At 36.1% G+C, this 19,188-nt stretch overlaps 1 protein-coding gene across 1 annotated transcript in view; it reads right to left on the bottom strand.

The window, feature by feature from the left end:
- MMS22L (MMS22 like, DNA repair protein) overlaps nucleotides 1-19,188 on the bottom strand; it is a 143,687-nt gene that overhangs the window by 10,831 nt on the left and 113,668 nt on the right. The window contains exons 18-21 of the mRNA XM_065888982.1: nucleotides 15,733-15,892; nucleotides 8,374-8,543; nucleotides 5,946-6,157; nucleotides 3,007-3,170 (exon numbers count right to left, since the gene is read on the bottom strand). Coding sequence (XP_065745054.1) covers nucleotides 3,007-3,170; nucleotides 5,946-6,157; nucleotides 8,374-8,543; nucleotides 15,733-15,892 — 706 coding nt within the window. The remainder of the gene's footprint in view (nucleotides 1-3,006; nucleotides 3,171-5,945; nucleotides 6,158-8,373; nucleotides 8,544-15,732; nucleotides 15,893-19,188) is intronic.

Here is a 19,188-nt window from a genome sequence, read left to right as displayed (position 1 = left end):
CCTACCCAGGTACATGGGGAGTTTCTTGCCTTTTGGGAGGTCTGAGGTCTTCTGCCAGTGTTCAGTAGGTGTTCTGTAGGAGTTGTTCCACATGTAGATGTATTTCTGATGTATTTGTTGGGAGGAAGGTGATCTCCACGTCTTACTCTTCCACCATCTTGAAGGAAGTTCATCCAGCATAATGTTTTAAGGTTTATCCATGTTATAGAATGTGTTAGTACTTCAATCCTTTTCATGGTTGAATAATATTCCACTGTATGGATTTACTTCTTCTTGCTTATCAATTCATTAGTTGATGGACATTTGGGTTGTTTCCATTTTGGGACTATTATGGATAACACTGCAATGAGCATTAGTGTACAGGGTTTCTAAAAAAATATCTGTCATCTTTATTTCTTTAATTGAACTGAGCATTTCTTAAAAAACTGGGTTATCTTTTTTTAGTGTTTTAAAAAAATAACCATTTTATTGTCATATAATTTATATACTATACAGTTCACCCATTTAACATGCACAATTCAATGGTTTTTAATATAGTCACAGAATTGTGCAACCATCTGCCTTTACCTCCAATAAATCTATCATTCTCTCACCTATTGCCTTTCAACCACAAACTCCACTGTTTCTGACAGCATCCTCAAGCTTGAACTTTTTCACACTTTGTTGCAAGTCAGTTCCTTTGGGAGAGATTCAGAGTTCTCTATTCTATGGTTTTCTCCCACTCCCAGGCAAAACTCAGAGGTGTAGCTCTGGTGCTGGGGACAGGGACCATGGTGTCCACTACTTTCTGAGTGACATACCCACTTTAGGTGCTGAATGCTTCTGGAAGGAGGGGTATTAGCCGCAGGTCCTCTCGGCTTGGCATGGAATCTCCACTTCTAAACTGGAGCAAGGACAATCAGTGCCCCAGTATTCTCAGTGGTGCCATACTCAGTATAGTGTACCCATCCCACGAGTGGGGGCTGAATGGAAGAATGAAGGCCCCACTTCTCACCCACACTCCCCTGGAATACAGCCCTACCATCAGATAGCTAGGAGGCAGAATGAGAAACACTGATATCCTGCCTCTCACAGGAAGACAGCCCTCCTACTGGGAGCTGTGGGGAGACGGAACTCTAGTTATTTAATTTACCAGTCTAAAGCAAAGTTTCCATCTTACTGATCTAGGAGCAGAGAAGGGAGTAGTCTTGGTTCAAATATCAAGGACTTGCCGTTCCTACCAAGACTTCAGTATATTTTCTTAAGTAATGTTTCTCCATTTGTTTTGTACCCTCAGTACCACTTCCAGAGAATTGAAAAGCTCTCTTTTAAATAATTTTCACCAGTTTTTCTGGGGAGCAGGGCTGCAGAGCTCCTCATGTTGTCATGCTGGAAGTGGAACTCCTGAAGCTCTGATGTACAGGTATTTTGAGTGGACATATGTTTAAAATACTCTTGGACATGTATCTAGGAATGGAACTGCTGTGTCATTTAGTAACACTACTTTTCTACGATTTTACACACTGTCCTTCTAAACACTGAGACTACAAGGAGAGTCAGAATTTTCTCTGAGCCAATCACACAAACCTGTGTTTAACACTGTTTCTTCCACTTACAAAGACGGCCATGTGGAGACAGAGCATTCTGTATGCCTTCTATTTGGAACGTGCGATGCACCACTAGCTAGAGATGAGCAGCAAAATTCCCCTCCCAAACCCTGATCTCCTTCATGATAAATAATACTCTCAATGAAACAAGGGGCTTGTTAAAATGCTATACTGTCTGCTCTGTCTCAGATTTTGTACTGTATAATACAACAGGTGTTCACTGAAATTAGAAGTATGCAAACGTTTTCAAAGACGGTAAAATTTCTAAAGAAGAGTCTGGGGTCTATCTCTGGATATTCTTCACTGAAGAGGTGTTATTATCAAGTAAGGGTATTTTATATTAACATAATACAACATTTTTCACTAAAGCAAGCTTGGAAGCAGAGATGAACATTTTCAACATCAAAATAACGTGGATTAAAACAAAATATGCATCAATTTTTGAGATAAAACAACATTTCAAAGAGCTGTTTGAGCTTTCAGCTACCACTTTTCTGCCCTCATATTCTTTAGGATATACACTGTACTCACTTCTCACACTAGTTAGAAGTACTTAGGTAGAAGCATGTGAGAAGCCTGCCCCAAACAATCACATTATAATGACAAATACACAAACATACACGCACCCCATCCTATTTATACTAAAAACCCCTTCAGGGGCTTCCTTGGTGGTGCAGTGGTTGGGACTCCGCCTGCTGATGCAGGGGACATGGGTTCGTGCCCCGGTCCGGGAAGATCCCACATGCCGCGGAGCGGCTAGGCCCGTGAGCCATGGCCGCTGAGCCTGCGTGTCCGGAGCCCGTCCCGTGCTCCGCAACGGGAGAGGCCACAGCAGTGAGAGGTCCGCGTACAGCAAAAACAACAAAACAAACAAACAAACAAACAAAAAAAACCCTTCAGGATAGAACTATAGTCACTATTCTGCATATTCCCAATAAGCTTATTAAAGCATGCTACTCACAGGGAGGACTAAATACGTAATACTTTAAAGCAATCGCTGGCAGTAAGGCTGATGAGACTGAAAACGAAAGGATCAGTGATCTGATCTCTTTGCCCAGAGATCAGCTTACATATTCTAGCAGAAACCTGAATAGGAGAAAGTATGCTGACCCTTCACCACTTGATATTTAATAAGTTGCATTTAATACTGGAGTCTGATTGAACGAAAATTAAATAAACTTAAAACTATTTGTCTGGGAGAAAAAAAACAACAACTAGACTGAAACATGTCAGTTTTTAATCATTTTATCATGCCCAACCTCAGCTATTGGCTGGAGTTTGTTCTTTAGCCATGATATAATCAAACTGATATAAAATAACCATATATTTTTGTAAATGTTGATTTAACTGATAGGAAAGAATACACTCTTAATTTGTGAACATAAAAGTATAACAAACACAAACTCGTAAACGAACTAACCTTGAGGTTCACTGACCAACACCAAGCATTTTAATACTCCTGGGAGGAGCAGTTCAACCTCGGAAACGTCAATGTTAGTTTCCTTAACAAGTTGGAGGATGAAGGCCAGAATGGATGCTAAGCGAGGAGGGAGCAAGGATCCTTTAAACTCAAAGTAGGATTTCCTGAAAAGAAGCATAATTTTATTTTTCCTTCTCTTTAAAGTTTTAATAGAGCAGAATCAAATGTCATACACTTTAAAGATACTGGCCTATTTTAGCTCCCAAATTAGTAAAACACAATTTTTAAAATGTATATTTTACCATGTTTTCTTCAAACCTAAGATTTTTGACGCAATGACTGCATATCCTTTTGGCGTGCTATAACGGCCAAAGCAGAATACAGATACAAACAAAATATAAAGCAACCTGGTCTTAAAATATACTTAATCAAAATCTAATAAAAATCTAACTTTGTAATATAAGCTTGATCTCTATCAGCTCCTCAATGATGCAACATTTTCTCTAACGTCAAATTTGCGTAAAGATTCTCTCCTCATATTTATTTATTTAGGGATTTGAAAGGGGGTCTTATTTTTCCAAATAAATAAGAGGACTATACTAGAAATCATCTTCCCATTCCAGCCTACCTCCTTCCTTCCCTTATGAAGTAAAAGAATCAGAGAGGTAATTTAGAATATAATATCTTCTCTTAAAGCAGGACAATTTTTAGCATTCGGACTCAACAGAGGTCATAAAGATAATTTATCTGATTCATTTTTGTATCTCTACCTCTTAGAACAGGTCTCAGCTCATAACAGGTGTTCAGTGTACTTTTTTTAAGTGAATAAATGAAAGTGAAAATTGTTCAGTTTCTAAAAAGTCAAGACAATATGAATAAGTGTCAGATATAGCTAAATCTAAGCTAGATATCTAAATATACTTGCAAAGCAATAATAATTTGCCAAAATGGGGCATAGAAATCACTAAAGATTATAAATTCCTTAAGGGCAGAACTATGCCTTCATCATTTCTACTCTATACAATGACTTCCAACAAACATTACATATTACAAAATTCATTCACTCTTTGAGCGGCAAGCGCTTTTTATCTGTTTTGTTTAATAATGAATTCCCAATGCCTAGAAAAAACATTTATTTAGTACATGGTGTGCCAGGTACAAGTCTAAGAACAAGAGTGTAAAATATGGTTTCTGAAAGCATGGGGTTCACTGTTCAGTGGAAAAGTTAGATTAAAAAAAAAAAAGGACAATTATAATACAGTGTGACAGGTGCTCTGAAAGATAATCCCAGAATTCTTAGGAATTCAGTAGAAGAGGCCCTAAGATGGGGAACTCCAGGAGTAGAAAAGCTTGGAATAGAGGAAGTCATAGGAGGCAATCTCTATTTCTTTCCTGAGTGTTTAAAAAGACAGAAAAAGGAATTGTTATGTGTTTAGGTATTCAACTAGAAATCATAAAAAAAACATTTTTTACTGTATACAAAGTAAATAGGAAAGTCAAGGAAAGCAGCCAAGATCCTAAACACTGGGCTTTAACGACTTTAAGACCTTAAGGATTCGATTTCACTTCAGCACTTGTCGTTTGGTTTGTACTAAAATTACCTATGCAATGTCTCAAACACAGTGGTAGCGTACTGTAATCTTGTTGGAAATTCAGACACAAGTTAGGCAAAAATATCATGATTCTGTGAATTGAATCAAGAGCACGTGACTCCAGAAGAAGGAAAGAAGCATCATGGTACACTGAGATATTAGGTGTAGGTCTCATAAAGTCTAGGTCGTATTTAGCCCAGAGGGATGGCATTTTAATGGAGAAAATGGTATGAACAAAGCTGTGAGGTAGGGAGATGTAAAGCATTTTGGGGGGTGATAATTAAACCCATCTCATTAGGGCTTGTAACAATATATGATGCCATATGTATTACATTTGGAAAAGTTAAGTGACAGATCACGGAGAGCTAAGGAGTATGGAGTTTATTCCACAAGTCAAAAAGGAGTGAATAAAGGTTTGAAGGCAGGGAACTGTCATACTGGAACAATATTTTAGGAAAAGTAATCTGGGGGAATTGTTTAGGTGGGACTGGAAGAAAAGACAAGAGATAAGTGAAAGTAGTTAGGACACCGGCAATAGTCCAGGTATAATGTGATAAGAGAAAAGACGTGAAAAGGGAAGGAAACAATCATTTGCCAAATGCTGGAAAAGGGGAGGGAACAAAGAATGTAAAGCTTTCAAACCCGAGTAACAGAACACTAGCAACACACAGAAAAGGTCGGAAGGCAGAACAGATCTTAGACATGGGATTCTGTCATGTGAGGTGATGGATAACATCAGGACATTAAAGCTACCAGATCATTAAAAACACAGGAAAGAAAACCAGACAAGAATAATCTATATCACCACAGCACCTTAAAGTTTAAAAACTAATTTCGTGTGAAGCTAAATACCTCATGAAGACAAAAAAAAAGATAACTTCTACTGTTATAGATAATTGGAGTTTAGTAGAAAACCTAAGAAGTTTCATTGATTCATCTGCCTAATAATAAACTGAGTTATTAAGACAGAGTAGACTAACAAAAATAGGACTTCATATTGCTTCCTTTTTCATATTAGCATTTATCTTTTCACTTAACCATCTTTTATTAAATACAATTACTTCATTTTGTACAGTACAAAATACAATTAGTGTTTATCTAATGAAAATATATATATACCTTTGGGACATATATAAGAAAAATAATAGCTACATAGTGAAGACAAGCAATATAAAGAGCACTGTCTTAGGCTGACAAGTCATTCTGGTAAATTCTTAGATAATGCTTCTCAAAAAAGTTTCTAAACTCAGTATCCTAAGGATTGCCAATACTTTTGAGATGCTTTGTTATTTTTTTATAGAGAATAAAAAATTGTAAATACCACCTATTTTTAATATTTAGATGTACCTTATGACTTGTACAATGCATTTCTTTAGAGATGACATCGGTGGAACAGTGGCTGAGTTTCTCAATGCCAACAAAACAGGATGTTGTCCAAGACCTAAAACATGTGGTGAAGCTGGAAGAAACCGCCCGATATACTGCTCAATAACATTCCCTAGTAACTGAGTCAAATAGGCATTTGGATTTTGAGACTGACAACACACGATACACATGCCCTACAGGAGAAAAAAAAGAGAGAAATACTGAAAGGTAAAGTTAAAAAAAAAGATTTAGGAAGTTACTAATTTTGTTCCAAGCATTTATATCAGAATTTGTAACTTACCACAATCAACAAGAACAACTTCCATCATCAACAGGTAATGTTTGTATGAAGCTCAGGGAGCAGCTGACCTTGGGTAACACCTATGCAGTGGTACCTAACCAAGCATACATGTATTGGGGGCACACCCAGAGGAGGCAGGGGAGAAGAGTAGGAAGACAGATGAAGCTTCCTTCTGCCTCTCATCTTTAGAAAATTTCACCACCACATTCATCAGCTACATATATATGTATTACAAAATTATAAAATACATTTTAGTCTATTTTTAAACTTATGGTACTGGTCATTTTGTCTGACTAAGACTATAAAATTTATGCTAAAAATTTTCAATGTTAAGAAACGTGATAAATTTAAAAAAAATAACAAAAGGAGAGAAATGCAGAAGATTAAGACTCAGAATAATGACAATTTATTTTGAGGTTTTTATATGTCAGGCACTGTGCCACATGCTTTATATTCATTATTCCATTTAAATTTTTCAAAAAACAGCCCCACTGACTTAGTGTTATTTTATCTCTGATTTTACAGCTGGAGAAATTGAGGTTTAGAGAAGTTAAGAGTTTGATCAAGGTCATACGGAACTCACAATGTCTTGTTATATGTCTGCTGATTTAATCCCTTCTATTTATATAGAAGTTAATGAGATACTTCCATATGGACTGCAGTATTTGATACTTACAAACAAACCAACACCCTGAGAAATAAAATTCTTTCCTGCTAATATTACTAAATATTGCATTTTACTAAATAATCACCAACAGAGCAACAAATTATGCTGTAAAAGTTCATTTATAATTTGGTACTTTGTGATTCACAATGTGGTTTTTCCAGAGAAATAATCAGAAATGACTGTCATGTCTCCATTTTAACTATAAATGGTATTTACCCAATAGGAGATTTTGAAAGTTTATTTCTAATGAAAAATAGCACAGAGCTGTTAAAAACGTAAGCACTTGAATAACAACTGAAAAAAAAAAACAAAAAACCAATGGACTCCCCCACCCCTACAGAAGACAGATGAAGAAGAGGGAAAGCTCTGTTTGAGGAAAAGCATGTTATATCAGAAGAAGATAAAGTAATAAATGGATACTTTTAAAAAATTCTAAAGAGAAGAGCTTATACCTTTAAGAAATCAAAGATATAGCTCCAAGTCAGTTCTGCCAAATGGATAACTTACCAAAATTTTCAACTTAGGAAGTTTATAAGAATTCTTATTAAGTGGACTGTTTTGGTTTCAGAGGGCCGCATGGAGCAAGCACTCCACACTGCGATTGACATAAGCAGCCACCATGGAATCTAGGAAGTGTTCTATTTCTGTTACTCTACAACACACACTCAGCAACTTTGTGACTGGAGATCCTAAATGTTTCTAAAATCTGCTGTGCACCTGTATACCCACTGCCTTAGTTCAAAACCTTCAGATAATGAACTACTCACTACCTTCCAAGTCTCCAATCTAACCTCCACAACAACCTAAACGTTGACCAGAATCACCTTTCTAAAAATGTAAATATGGTATGTCACTCCCACTTTTTTGCCCCAAATCCATCAACAGTCTCCATGTATTACAAGAACAAGTCCAAACTTCTTACTATGCCACACAAAACCCTTCACTATGTGGCCCCTCCTGTATGAGCCTCCAGCCACACCAGAATTATTTGCTTTTTCCCCATGTGTCATGTTTTCTTATAGCTTATGCCCTCTACATGGTGCTCCCTCTGACAGGTACAGTCCTTCAACTCCTACCCACTCTGCTCTTTAACACCTAATATCCTTTACTACAGCTATCTTCTCTTGCATCTCCTCATCCCAGTCTGGCTGATGGATAGCTGAGGCCTCTAAGGAAAATACTGAGCACACTGCTGGGAGTGTCTCTGCTGGTTGGTCTCTTCTATCAACTTTAAGTTTCTCGAGGGTGGAGCTTTTGCCTCTTCCATCTTTGTATTCAGAGCCCAAACCAAAAGGAATTTTAAACCTGTTCAATGGAAGTGCAACATCACACATGTACATTAGGATTACAATGTATGGTTTTGATATCTGCAATTAGTAAACTGTTTTAAGGCAGGTGTCAGTTTTTTTTTTTTAACTTTTAAGTAGGCACACTTACTATACCTGGAGATACAAAGGAAGACTCTTCTGAATTGCAGTCAACATAGGTGCAGGCAGCTCCTTCTCTTGCTGTAATACTGTATGTGGCAGCAGTAAACAGTCTATGATCCGGAATAGTAATTTTTGGGCTTTAGAGGTGGCAAAGATCTGTGCCCATGATTTCACAAGAGTTCCTAACACAGAAGAGCAGTAAGAAATTATGGTTATCTTCTAACCAGAAAATTTTGTCATTCCACTGAACAAAAGTATATTTATAACACGTAGGACCAAGTTAAAGTTGGCAATAGGAAGAAACATGTATTAAGAGTCAAAAGACTTACGCCAAGTATTTCACTAAAGAGACAACTCTCTGAGTTCTGGGCCAAGAAAAACATACATTTCCTGAGCAACTGGCATTTAATACATACACACAATGTGTGGTTATACATTATGTGAATATATAGATTGAATGTTGCAATTAACCAGATCTCTCTTTTTGCTTTGGTTGCTAGGAAACTCAGAGGCAAATTTATAGTTTATATTCACTTTTCCCTGGGTTTCATCATACTACTCTCCATTTTATTGATACCCTTATTTCTTCATATTTTACATTAAATTTACAGGCTGTCTCAACCCAGTTTGCAACAAGAAGAGGTATAACTAAATTTAATTGTTAAAGCAGGAAAAATGATTAGCTGTAACATCTTGAAGCTATCACTTAACCTCCTGGAACTTCAGTTTTTATAAGTTTCAGTTATTTAACATGAGCAAAAAATGAATTTAAATTTTGATTCAGAAGAAGAGAAACAGGGCTTCCCTGGTGGCGCAGTGGTTGAGAGTCCGCCTGCCGATGTAGGGGACATGGGTTCGTGCCCCGGTCCAGGAAGATCCCACATGCCGCAGAGCGGCTTGGCCCGTGAGCCATGGCCGCTGAGCCTACACGTCCGGAGGCTGTGCTCCGCAACGGGAGAGGCCACAACAGTGAGAGGCCAGCATACCACAAAAAAAAAAAAAAGAAGAGAAACAGACTTCTTTACTACATGAAATATATTATGGTTGCTTTGATGATGGGAGTCTGTCAATTGCTACATTTAATGATAGTAAAACTTATCAAATGAGCACCTTTTGTTTAATAAAGTAATTAAGAGCGGATATATACTTTCCTTTAGAGTATATTACTGCAATTGAGGTCTCCTTTACTGAAAAATATGAATTTAAAAGGAGAACATTAAGTACTTGTCCAAACAGCAATGGTACATGTGCTGCATAAACTATATTTTATTATATTTTATATTTTATTCCATCTTAGAAAAGCAAAAAAGATGATAAAATTCAAAGTCACTTCCATAAAACAAAAAGTTTAAAATTCAAGCTCTGAAGGAAAACAAAAATATGCTTATAGAAGGATATACAGATGTTTTAAAAAAAAAAAGAACCAAACTAATAATCACTTCTAAGAACAACAAGCAGCAACATTAATCTTCTGTTGTAAAAGGAAATACAATAATCAATCATAAAGAAACACAATGCTCACTTAGCAATATTTTAAATAATGCTGGCTTCTCATTCTTTCAGTGAGTGAGAAATTTGAGAATGACAGCAATGTAAGAAAAGCTCACATTCTAAGCAACATTAGTATACCAGTAAGACGAACTGCCATCACCATCAACATTTGAAATGATTCGTATCACTCTTAAGAGTCACACAGGTATTAACTTATAACGGAGCAAGGAACTTCCAACCCAAAACGCATCATCTACCCTTGTATTTTATCTTGTGCGATGGTTAAAACACTTGGCTGAAGACCTTAAGTTTTATGAGTTCAGAGAAAGTAGAGACGACACATTTGTTTTACTGCAATATCAAGCCCCTACTTTGAAAGTTTCAGCAAAGAACGTTCGGGTGTGCAGGAAATTAATAATGCAAAGAAAAAGAAAATTTTTAAGTAAAAAAACTTTGAGAAAGGTTTAAATACAGAGTGGCTTTGTAAGAAACCTAGTATTTTTCCTGGCTATAAACTATGACTTATTTACTGATAAAGCTGAAAATATGGAAAACTTGTGGGGAACAACTCCCACAATTCAAAGAGAGCCACACTAGCTTTTTTATTTTTATTTTTTTAACATCTTTATTGGAGTATAATTGCTTTACAATGCTGTGTTAGTTTCTGCTTTATAACAAAGTGAATCAGTTATACATATACATATGTTCCCATATCTCTTCCCTCTTGCGTCTCCCTCCCTCCCACCCTCCCTATCCCACCCCTCTAGGTGGTCACAAACCACTGAGCTGATCTCCCTGTGCTATGCAGCTGCTTCCCACTAGCTATCTATTTTACGTTTGGTAGTGTATATATGTCCATGCCTTTCTCTCGCTTTGTCACAGTTTACCCTTCCCTCTCCCCATATCCTCAAGTCCATGCTCTAGTAGGTCTGTGTCTATCCCCGTCTTACCCCTAGGTTCTTCATGACCTTTTTTTTTCTTCCTCAGATTCCATATATATGTGTTAGCATACGGTATTTGTTTTTCTCTTTCTGACTTACTTCACTCTGTAAGACAGACTCTAGGTCCATCCACCTCACTACAAATAACTCAATTTCATTTCTTTTGATGGCTGAGTATTATTCCATTGTATATATGTGCCACATCTTCTTTATCCATTCCTCTGTTGATGGACACTTAGGTTGCTTCCATGTCCTGGCTATTGTAAATAGAGCTGCAATGAACATTTTGGTACATGACTCTTTTTGAATTATGGTTTTCTCAGGGTGTATGCCCAGTAGTGGGATTGCTGGGTCGTATGGCAGTTCTATCTGTAGTTTTTTAAGGAACCTCCATACTGTTCTCCATAGTGGCTGTATCAATTTACATTCCCACCAACAGTGTAAGAGGGTTCCCTTTTCTCCACACCCTCTCCAGCATTTATTGTTTGTAGACTTTTTGATGATGGCCATTCTGACTGGTATGAGATGATATCTCATTGTAGTTTTGATTTGCATTTCTCTAATGATTAATGATGTTGAGCATTCTTTCATGTGTTTGTTGGCATTCTGTATATCTTCTTTGGAGGAATGTCTATTTAGGTCTTCTGCCCATTTTTGGATTGGGTCGTTTGTTTTTTTGTTATTGGGCTGCATGAGCTGCTTGTAAATTTTGGAGATTAATCTTTTGTCAGTTGCTTCATTGGCAAATATTTTCTCCCCTTCTGAGGGTTGTCTTTTGGTCTTGTTTATGGTTTCCTTTGCTGTGCAAAAGCTTTTAAGTTTCATTAGGTCCCATTTATTTATTTTTGTTTTTATTCCCATTTCTCTAGGAGGTGGGTCAAAAAGGATCTTGCTGTGATTGATGTCATAGAGTGTTCTGCCTAGGGTTTCCTCTAAGAGTTTGATAGTGTCTGGCCTTACATTTAGGTCTTTAATCCATTTTGAGTTTATTTTTGTATATGGTGTTATGGAGTGTTCTAATTTCATACTTTTACATGTACTTGTCCAGTTTTCCCAGCACCACTTATTGAAGAGGCTGTCTTTTCTCCACTGTATATTCTTGCCTCCTTTCTCAAAGATAAGGTGACCATATTTGCGTGGGTTTATCTCTGGGCTTTCTATCCTGTTCCATTGATCTATATTTCTGTTTTGTGCCAGTACCATATTGTCTTGATTATTGTAGCATTATAGTATAGTCTGAAGTCCGGGAGCCTAATTCTTCTAGCTCCATTTTTCTTTCTCAAGATTGCTTTGGCTATTCGGGGTCTTTTGTGTTTCCCTACAAACTGTGAAATTTTTGGTTCCAGTTCTGTGAAAAATGCCAGTGGTAGTTTGATAGGGATTGCATTGAATCTGTAGATTGGTTTGGGTAGTATAGTCATTTTCACAATGTTGATTCTTCCAATCCAAGAACATGGTATATCTCTGCATCTATTTGTGCCACCTTTAATTTCTTTCATCAGTGTCTTATAATTTTCTGCATACAGGTCTTTTGTCTCCTTAGGTAGGTTTATTCCTAGGTATTTTATTCTTTTTGTTGCAATGGTAAATGGGAGTGTTTTCTTAATTTCACTTTCAGATATTTCATCATTAGTGTATAGGAATGCCAGAGATTTCTGTGCATTAATTTTGTATCCTGCTACTTTACCAAATTCATTGATTAGCTCTAGTAGTTTTTTGGTAGCATCTTCAGGATTCTCTATGTAGCGTATCATGTCATCTGCAAACAGTGACAGCTTTACGTCTTGTTTTCCAATTTGGATTCCTTTTATTTCTTTTTCTTCTCTGATTGCTGTGGCTAAAAGTTCCAAAACTATGTTGAATAATAGTGGTGAGAGTGGGCAACCTTGTCTTGTTCCTGATCTTAGTGGAAATGGTTTCAGTTTTTCACCATTGAGGGTGATGTTGGCTGTTGGTTTGTCATATATGGCCTTTATTATGTTGAGGAAAGTTCCCTCTGTGCCTACTTTCTGCAGGGTTTTTATCATAAGTGGGTGTTGAATTTTGTCGAAAGCTTTCTCTGCATCTACTGAGATGATCATATGGTTTTTCTCCTTCAATTTGTTAATATGGTGTATCACATTGATTGATTTGCGTATATTGAAGAATCCTTGCATTCCTGGAATAAACCCCTCTTGATCATGGTATATGATCCTTTTAATGTGCTGTTGGATCACACTAGAATTCTTACATATTAACTTATTTTCTACTCTATGTATATACTAAGCCTTAAAAAAAGAATTGGGATCATTACAATATATATTTTTAGATGTATTTATAGTTAGAAAGTAACTTTGCTCATTTAGTAACATTACAAAATGCATTATGTACTATTAGCTAGGTTTATAAAATAATTAAGTTCCAGAAATATTTATTTAGTATATGGCATCTTCTACAATGCAGAAGCTCTTTAACCACTGTATCCTCAGTTCCCAATCCAGTGCCTGACATACTAAATGAACTAAATAAACTCACTAAATGTTCTTATTTGTCCAAAATACAATACGACTATGGGAATAAAAAGTTCTAAAGATACGGCCACTAACCATAAGCAAGTTTAAATTTTCGTGGGGGCTCACCAAGTAGACAGATAATTATAATAAGTGGTAAACTACAAAAAATGTCAGAGCAGAAGGACAGATGAAGCACAGTCAGGGAGAGCAGGTCTTCCTGGACTGGACCCTGAAGGATCATGGGTAGAATTTCAATTACAAAGACCAAAGGGGATGAATGATCCCAAGAAAGAAGGATGATCAAAAGGAAAGGCATGGAAACAGGAAAATTAGAGATATAAAGAATGAGGGGGAAAAAAAAAAGATATAAACAGGAGGAAAGTGGAAGATACTACTGAGAGATCAATCCTGCTTTCTAAGAAATCACCCAGCTACAGTGAAGACCCCAGACACCTTAATCTGGAGGGGTTTTGTCAACAGTTCGCACCTCCCACTAGCAGCCTTGCAAGCAAAAAGCAGAGGCATCCTCAGGGAGGAGCAGGCCAGGAGAGCAAAGCACAGTGTTTCCGTGGTTAGCTCTCTTTCCCTCAGGTGGATGTGATATTCCAACCCCAGCACACCTAGAAGAGGTTCTAACTCTCAAAAGCTTATATTTGCTCTTTCTCTATTTTGTTCTAAACTTTGTACGTGTAGAAGACAGTAAATTATTTGTTCCTTATTTCTGCTGACTAAACGGGTAACACTGTAGCAGTGTACTCTTTTCCCAGTCTCTGAGATCTAGACAAAGGCAAAGAATACAGTATCCACCTGCCACTAAATCAAAAACTCAACCATATAACAAAACAAAGAAGGCCCTCAATTCTTCATAAGGAGAATTTTGACACGGGTCTATGTATCACCAATCCAAATGATTTTGCAGCTCCTGATAAGACAATCACATATTTTGTAAAATACAGACATACTTCTGAAATCATACATTTAGCTTAGCAAAAATCTAATAGCAACTAATAAATTATAAGCTTAACTGCTATGGACCTTGAGTCCTTGAGTCTGTCATACAGTGAAGTAAGTCAGAAAGAGAAAAACAAATACCGTATGCTAACACATATATATGGAATCTAAAAAAAAAAAAAAAGGTCATGAAGAACCTAGGGGTAGGACGGGAATATAGAATAAAGATGCAGACCTACTAGAGAATGGACTTGAGGACACGAGGAGGGAGAAGGGTAAGCTGGGACAAAGTGAGAGAGTGGCATGGACATATATACACTACCAAATGTAAAACCGATAGCTAGTAGGAAGCAGCCACGTAGCATGGGGAGATCAGCTCTGTGTTTTGTGACCACCTAGAGGGGTGGGACAGGGAGGGTGGGAGGGAAGGAAACGCAAGAGGGAAGAGATATGGGGATATATGTATAGGTATAGCTGATTCATTTTGTTATAAAGCAGAAACTAACACACCATTGAAAAGCAATTATACTCCAATAAAGATACTAAAAAAAAAGCTTAAATGCTGAAATACATGTTCATCTACATCTTACTAAATTAAATTTATAATAAATTCTCATTTATGTTTCTTTAAAATTAAAATGACCAAATTGCTACTATTGCTTTCACTACATTCTACATCATCCATATTTACACATTTTCACATTCTCCTTTATCTTTCACAACAAAGATAAAAGGTTTCAGACAGCCCAAATCAGGTTTATTCATATGTTCACAAGATCAAAGGGAACAGATATAAGGTTTTGGCCACAGAGAAAAAAAAAAAAAACAACCTTAAATTCTGTATAAAAACTTCTAAGGAAATCCTTCTCATTTCCCTTTATCCAGTCCCTAGTTTTGGTTAGCAACATGGTTTTAGTGAACAAAGATATTCAAATTACTGACTTCCTAAAGAAGAATGAACTCTGCTGTTATAGAACAGACACATTCTTTTTGAAAGAAGAAAACACAGTATTGTGAGAAACAAGATTTGAAGCATATGTATCTTTAGCGCTGTAATAAATCCTTTCCTGACCTCCTTCATACAGAGCAGACCATAAAAACAGAAGAAAGTGATGGCTTTCTGATGTTTTAAATTCTAACAAAGCATAGGTAAGCAATGAAAAAAGGACCATTTTAATTATGCAGGCATTCACAAGGTTAGTGATTCAAAACAGACTATTGGTAGCAAACTGGAGTTGGTATATTTTCTGTATTGATCATAATGAATTTTAAGATTAACCAAGCATAACAAGAAAAGTTCTGAAAGGAGGTGGGGCAAGACAGAGATACACTTGAAAGCCAACATGAATTATTTTAAACTAAATCACTGTCTTTCAGATCATTCTTAAGACTGTACAGACGGCAGTGTGATTTAGCTAGTGTGTTAGTACATTCCTATCCATCACGATACTATAGGCTCAACCTAGGGAAGTTTTAATAATGTCAGGAATACATACCCATTATCGTATAAGTCAGCTGCAGACCTGCACTGGAAATTTTTTTTCCCAAATAAGGTTTTATATATTTTAATATTTCACCAAGGTATTCTAAGGACTTTGTGACCAGGGCAGATTTATCAGAAAGTGTCGGCAGATTCCCGTAAGTTATACCAACAGCCTATAAATAAGGGAAAACATGATTTAGCATTCCAAGTTTTATATAATACAGATTTTGAAAAATAAACATAATTTCTCTTTCTACACACACACATGCACACACACATCACTTACATTTAAGCCTTCATCCTTAACTTTCCTATAAATGTTCATAGCAATTAAAATCCGGGTAAAGAATTATCTGGCCTTTTATAATTAAAATAAAGGTTAAAGGAAAATTTAAAAAATCAGTTCACCAATAATTATGAGTCAGCAAAGTATTAGTAAAAGATACCCGGAACTGATATACGAGAAGCTTATAACCAAATCACATCAAGCATTCCAAACAAGTTGGCTCACCATATCCCTAAGACATGACTGGGAATTCTAAATCCCCAAATTCCTACAAAAAAGACCTATAGATGAGGTTAACAGACTCTTACAAGTGAGACCTCCATAAATAAAGTTCAGCTTTATGATATGAATTGATTTTTTTCCTAGAATTTTCTTTATAAGCCATTAGATGCCAGCTTAACTTTCTCAGAGGAAAAAAAGGATGAGGTACAAAGGGTAGAAATGGCAAAATGGGGAGGCTGAGGAGAGAAATGTGAGGTGAGGTAGTAGAGAATAATGGTGAAGTGAGAAGAGGAAGGGAAATAAATGAGAGGATGAGTTGAGGGAAGGCGAGAATAAAGAAGAGTTGAGAAGTCACTAGAAGAATCAAGAGATATGGGGATATATGTATAGCTGATTCACTTTGTTATAAAGCAGAAACTAACACACCACTGAAAAGCAATTATACTCCAATAAAGATGTTAAAAAAAAAAGAATAAAGAGAAAACTGGCTAGAGATGGGTTAGAAGGTTTGAGGAGAGTAGTAAAGTTTCCAAGCCATTACTGGGAACTTAACAATGAATTTCAATTACCCAAATTGGACCATGAATGGCACCAGTATGCACGGTTATGTGATTTTTCTCCTGCAGCTCTCAGGAAATAACACAAAGGAAAGAAGGCAGGTGGTTGTACTGATCCAAAGTTGAAGATTTGCTGGTGTAACGATAAGACAAAGGATGGAAGATTGTGAGTGTGTTGGTTAAGGGTAGTTGAAGTGAGGCCTCCAAGGGGTTCAGTTAAGGTAGATAAGGAAGAAAGTGAGACCTTGACAGAATGTTGCGCTTGGAGAAATGAGAGAGGAAGGTCATGATGAAGTCACTCAGAGAAATGGAAGGAAGGCAGTGATAGTCAATGAGTTTTCAGATGCTCCAAGTGATGCCATGGTTCAGTGATTAGTCATGGCAATAGGTGAATGACAGCAGAAGTGAAGATCACTGAAAGACTACTGGAGAAGTTTTGAAATGAGGGCTCAAGATAAGTTATCCAAGGTTATATTAAAGTTAGCCATGATGATGATAAAATGTAGAATGGAGGAAAAGATAAGGAACCTAGTGAACTTGGACGATTGGGAGGTAGACAGATGAGAATAAGAGATATACTTGATGAATCCCCTTTTCCATTTAGCTCTCTGCCCTTGGTTCTCTATACTTCTTTCCCTAGACCAGAAATTCTCAAACTTCGTCTCAGTTCCCTTTTACACACTTAAAAATTGAGGATCTTAAAAAGCTTATCATTTGGGCTATATCTATTGATATTTATATTATAAATTACAATAGAAAAATTTAATTTATTCATTTAAAAAATAATAAACATTATGTTAATATAAGTTATATATTTTTAGTGAAAAATAACTTTCTTTTCCAAAACAAACCAAAAAAAATACTGATAAGTGGCATTTTTTTTTACATCTTTGCAAATCTCTTTAATGTCTAGCTTAAGAGAAGACAGTTACATTCTCATATCTGCTTCTGCATACAAGCTGTTGCAATATGTTGCAGATAAAAACAGTTAAGTCAATATTTCTGTCAATATTATAAAATTAAGAAAGACATACATATTTAATCCATACATCAAACAAGAGATCACAATGGAAATTGAAAAATATTCTAAAATACAAAATAATGAAGATATTGCAAATAAATCTTGTGGGATGAAGTTAAATTTGTGCTAAATGAAGAATTTATAGTCTTCAATTTAGATATTACAAAGAACAAGCCTCTGAAAATAAATTTTCTAAGTATAAATATAAGATAGAAAAAGAACAGTAATGTAGAAGAGTGAAAAATCATAAAAATAAGAGCAAAAAAAAACCAATTAAGTCTCAGAAATATATGTAGTTGGAAGAGGAAAAAGTATTTTAATAAAATTTTCAGATAATTGTGGGAATTCCTCTTTGATATTACACCAAAACTTGACAAGTGGTATTTCTTAAAGGTTAGTTGTAATACGGAATCCAAAATCATGTCAATGTATGTTCTGTTCTCTGCTACGTTATAAGCTATTGGTCTGTCTTGTGCTTTGAATGAATGTTTTCCACACATGCATACTTTCTAAAAAGCCTGTACTTGTTATCTGAAAATTTTTGGTTCATTGAGTTATACAGCTTCCCAATTTGGACAACACATTTCATTGTCCATATTTAAAAAAAATCATATTTGTTAATATCACCAGTGTTGTCAGAAAGTCTTTAATTATCAAGAAACTCTCAAGCTCATGATGACAAATACAAATGTTCCAAAATTCTAATTTTCTTAAAAGCTCAAATTATGTTACTAGCAAAAAATGCTGTCAGTTGACTTCTTTGAAGTGATAGGCTCATTTTTAAGAAAATATTTGCCAAATACCCAAGTCTGAATAACCATACTTTGTCAGTTGTTCTTTCACGGTAAAAGCGGTCAGTTCAGCTTACAACTCAATCACATAAGTGGCTCTCACTTAGACAACAATCTTGCTTTCATATGCATCAAAAGTACTTTAAAGATATTTCCTATTGTCATTCACAGAATACTAAAAGGGCATGTACTCAAGGGTGAAAATTTATTAAAATTAGTAACTTTACTGCTTCATTAATGATACTCTTAAGTCAAACTGGCTTTTTTCCCCCTCTGTGATTGCATGGCCTTGAAAATTATACTGACTACTAGTATAATCTTGGGCCATGGTGTTGATTTCTGCTACAGCTTTTACGCTATTTGTACAAACACCAATATAGTTTTGAGCTCACAGAACCCCTGAAAAGTATTAGTGACTCCTAGAGGTCTATGAAACAGACATTTAAGAACCAGTGCCCTAGATTTCAATATTTCTCTGTGTTTAGCCTTAACCTCCCCAGACTATGAGACGTATATTTTTCAGTGCCTTGACTATCCTCACCTTCATGTCACACTATCATTTCTGTGCAGAGAAGAGTTAATATAGCAGGGG

The sequence above is a fragment of the Phocoena phocoena genome, chromosome 12 (assembly GCF_963924675.1).
Source record: "Phocoena phocoena chromosome 12, mPhoPho1.1, whole genome shotgun sequence".
NCBI classification, from domain to species: Eukaryota; Metazoa; Chordata; class Mammalia; order Artiodactyla; family Phocoenidae; genus Phocoena; species Phocoena phocoena.
The sequence above is the reverse complement of the archived record's forward strand: the minus strand, read 5'-3'. Positions and strand labels throughout refer to the sequence as shown.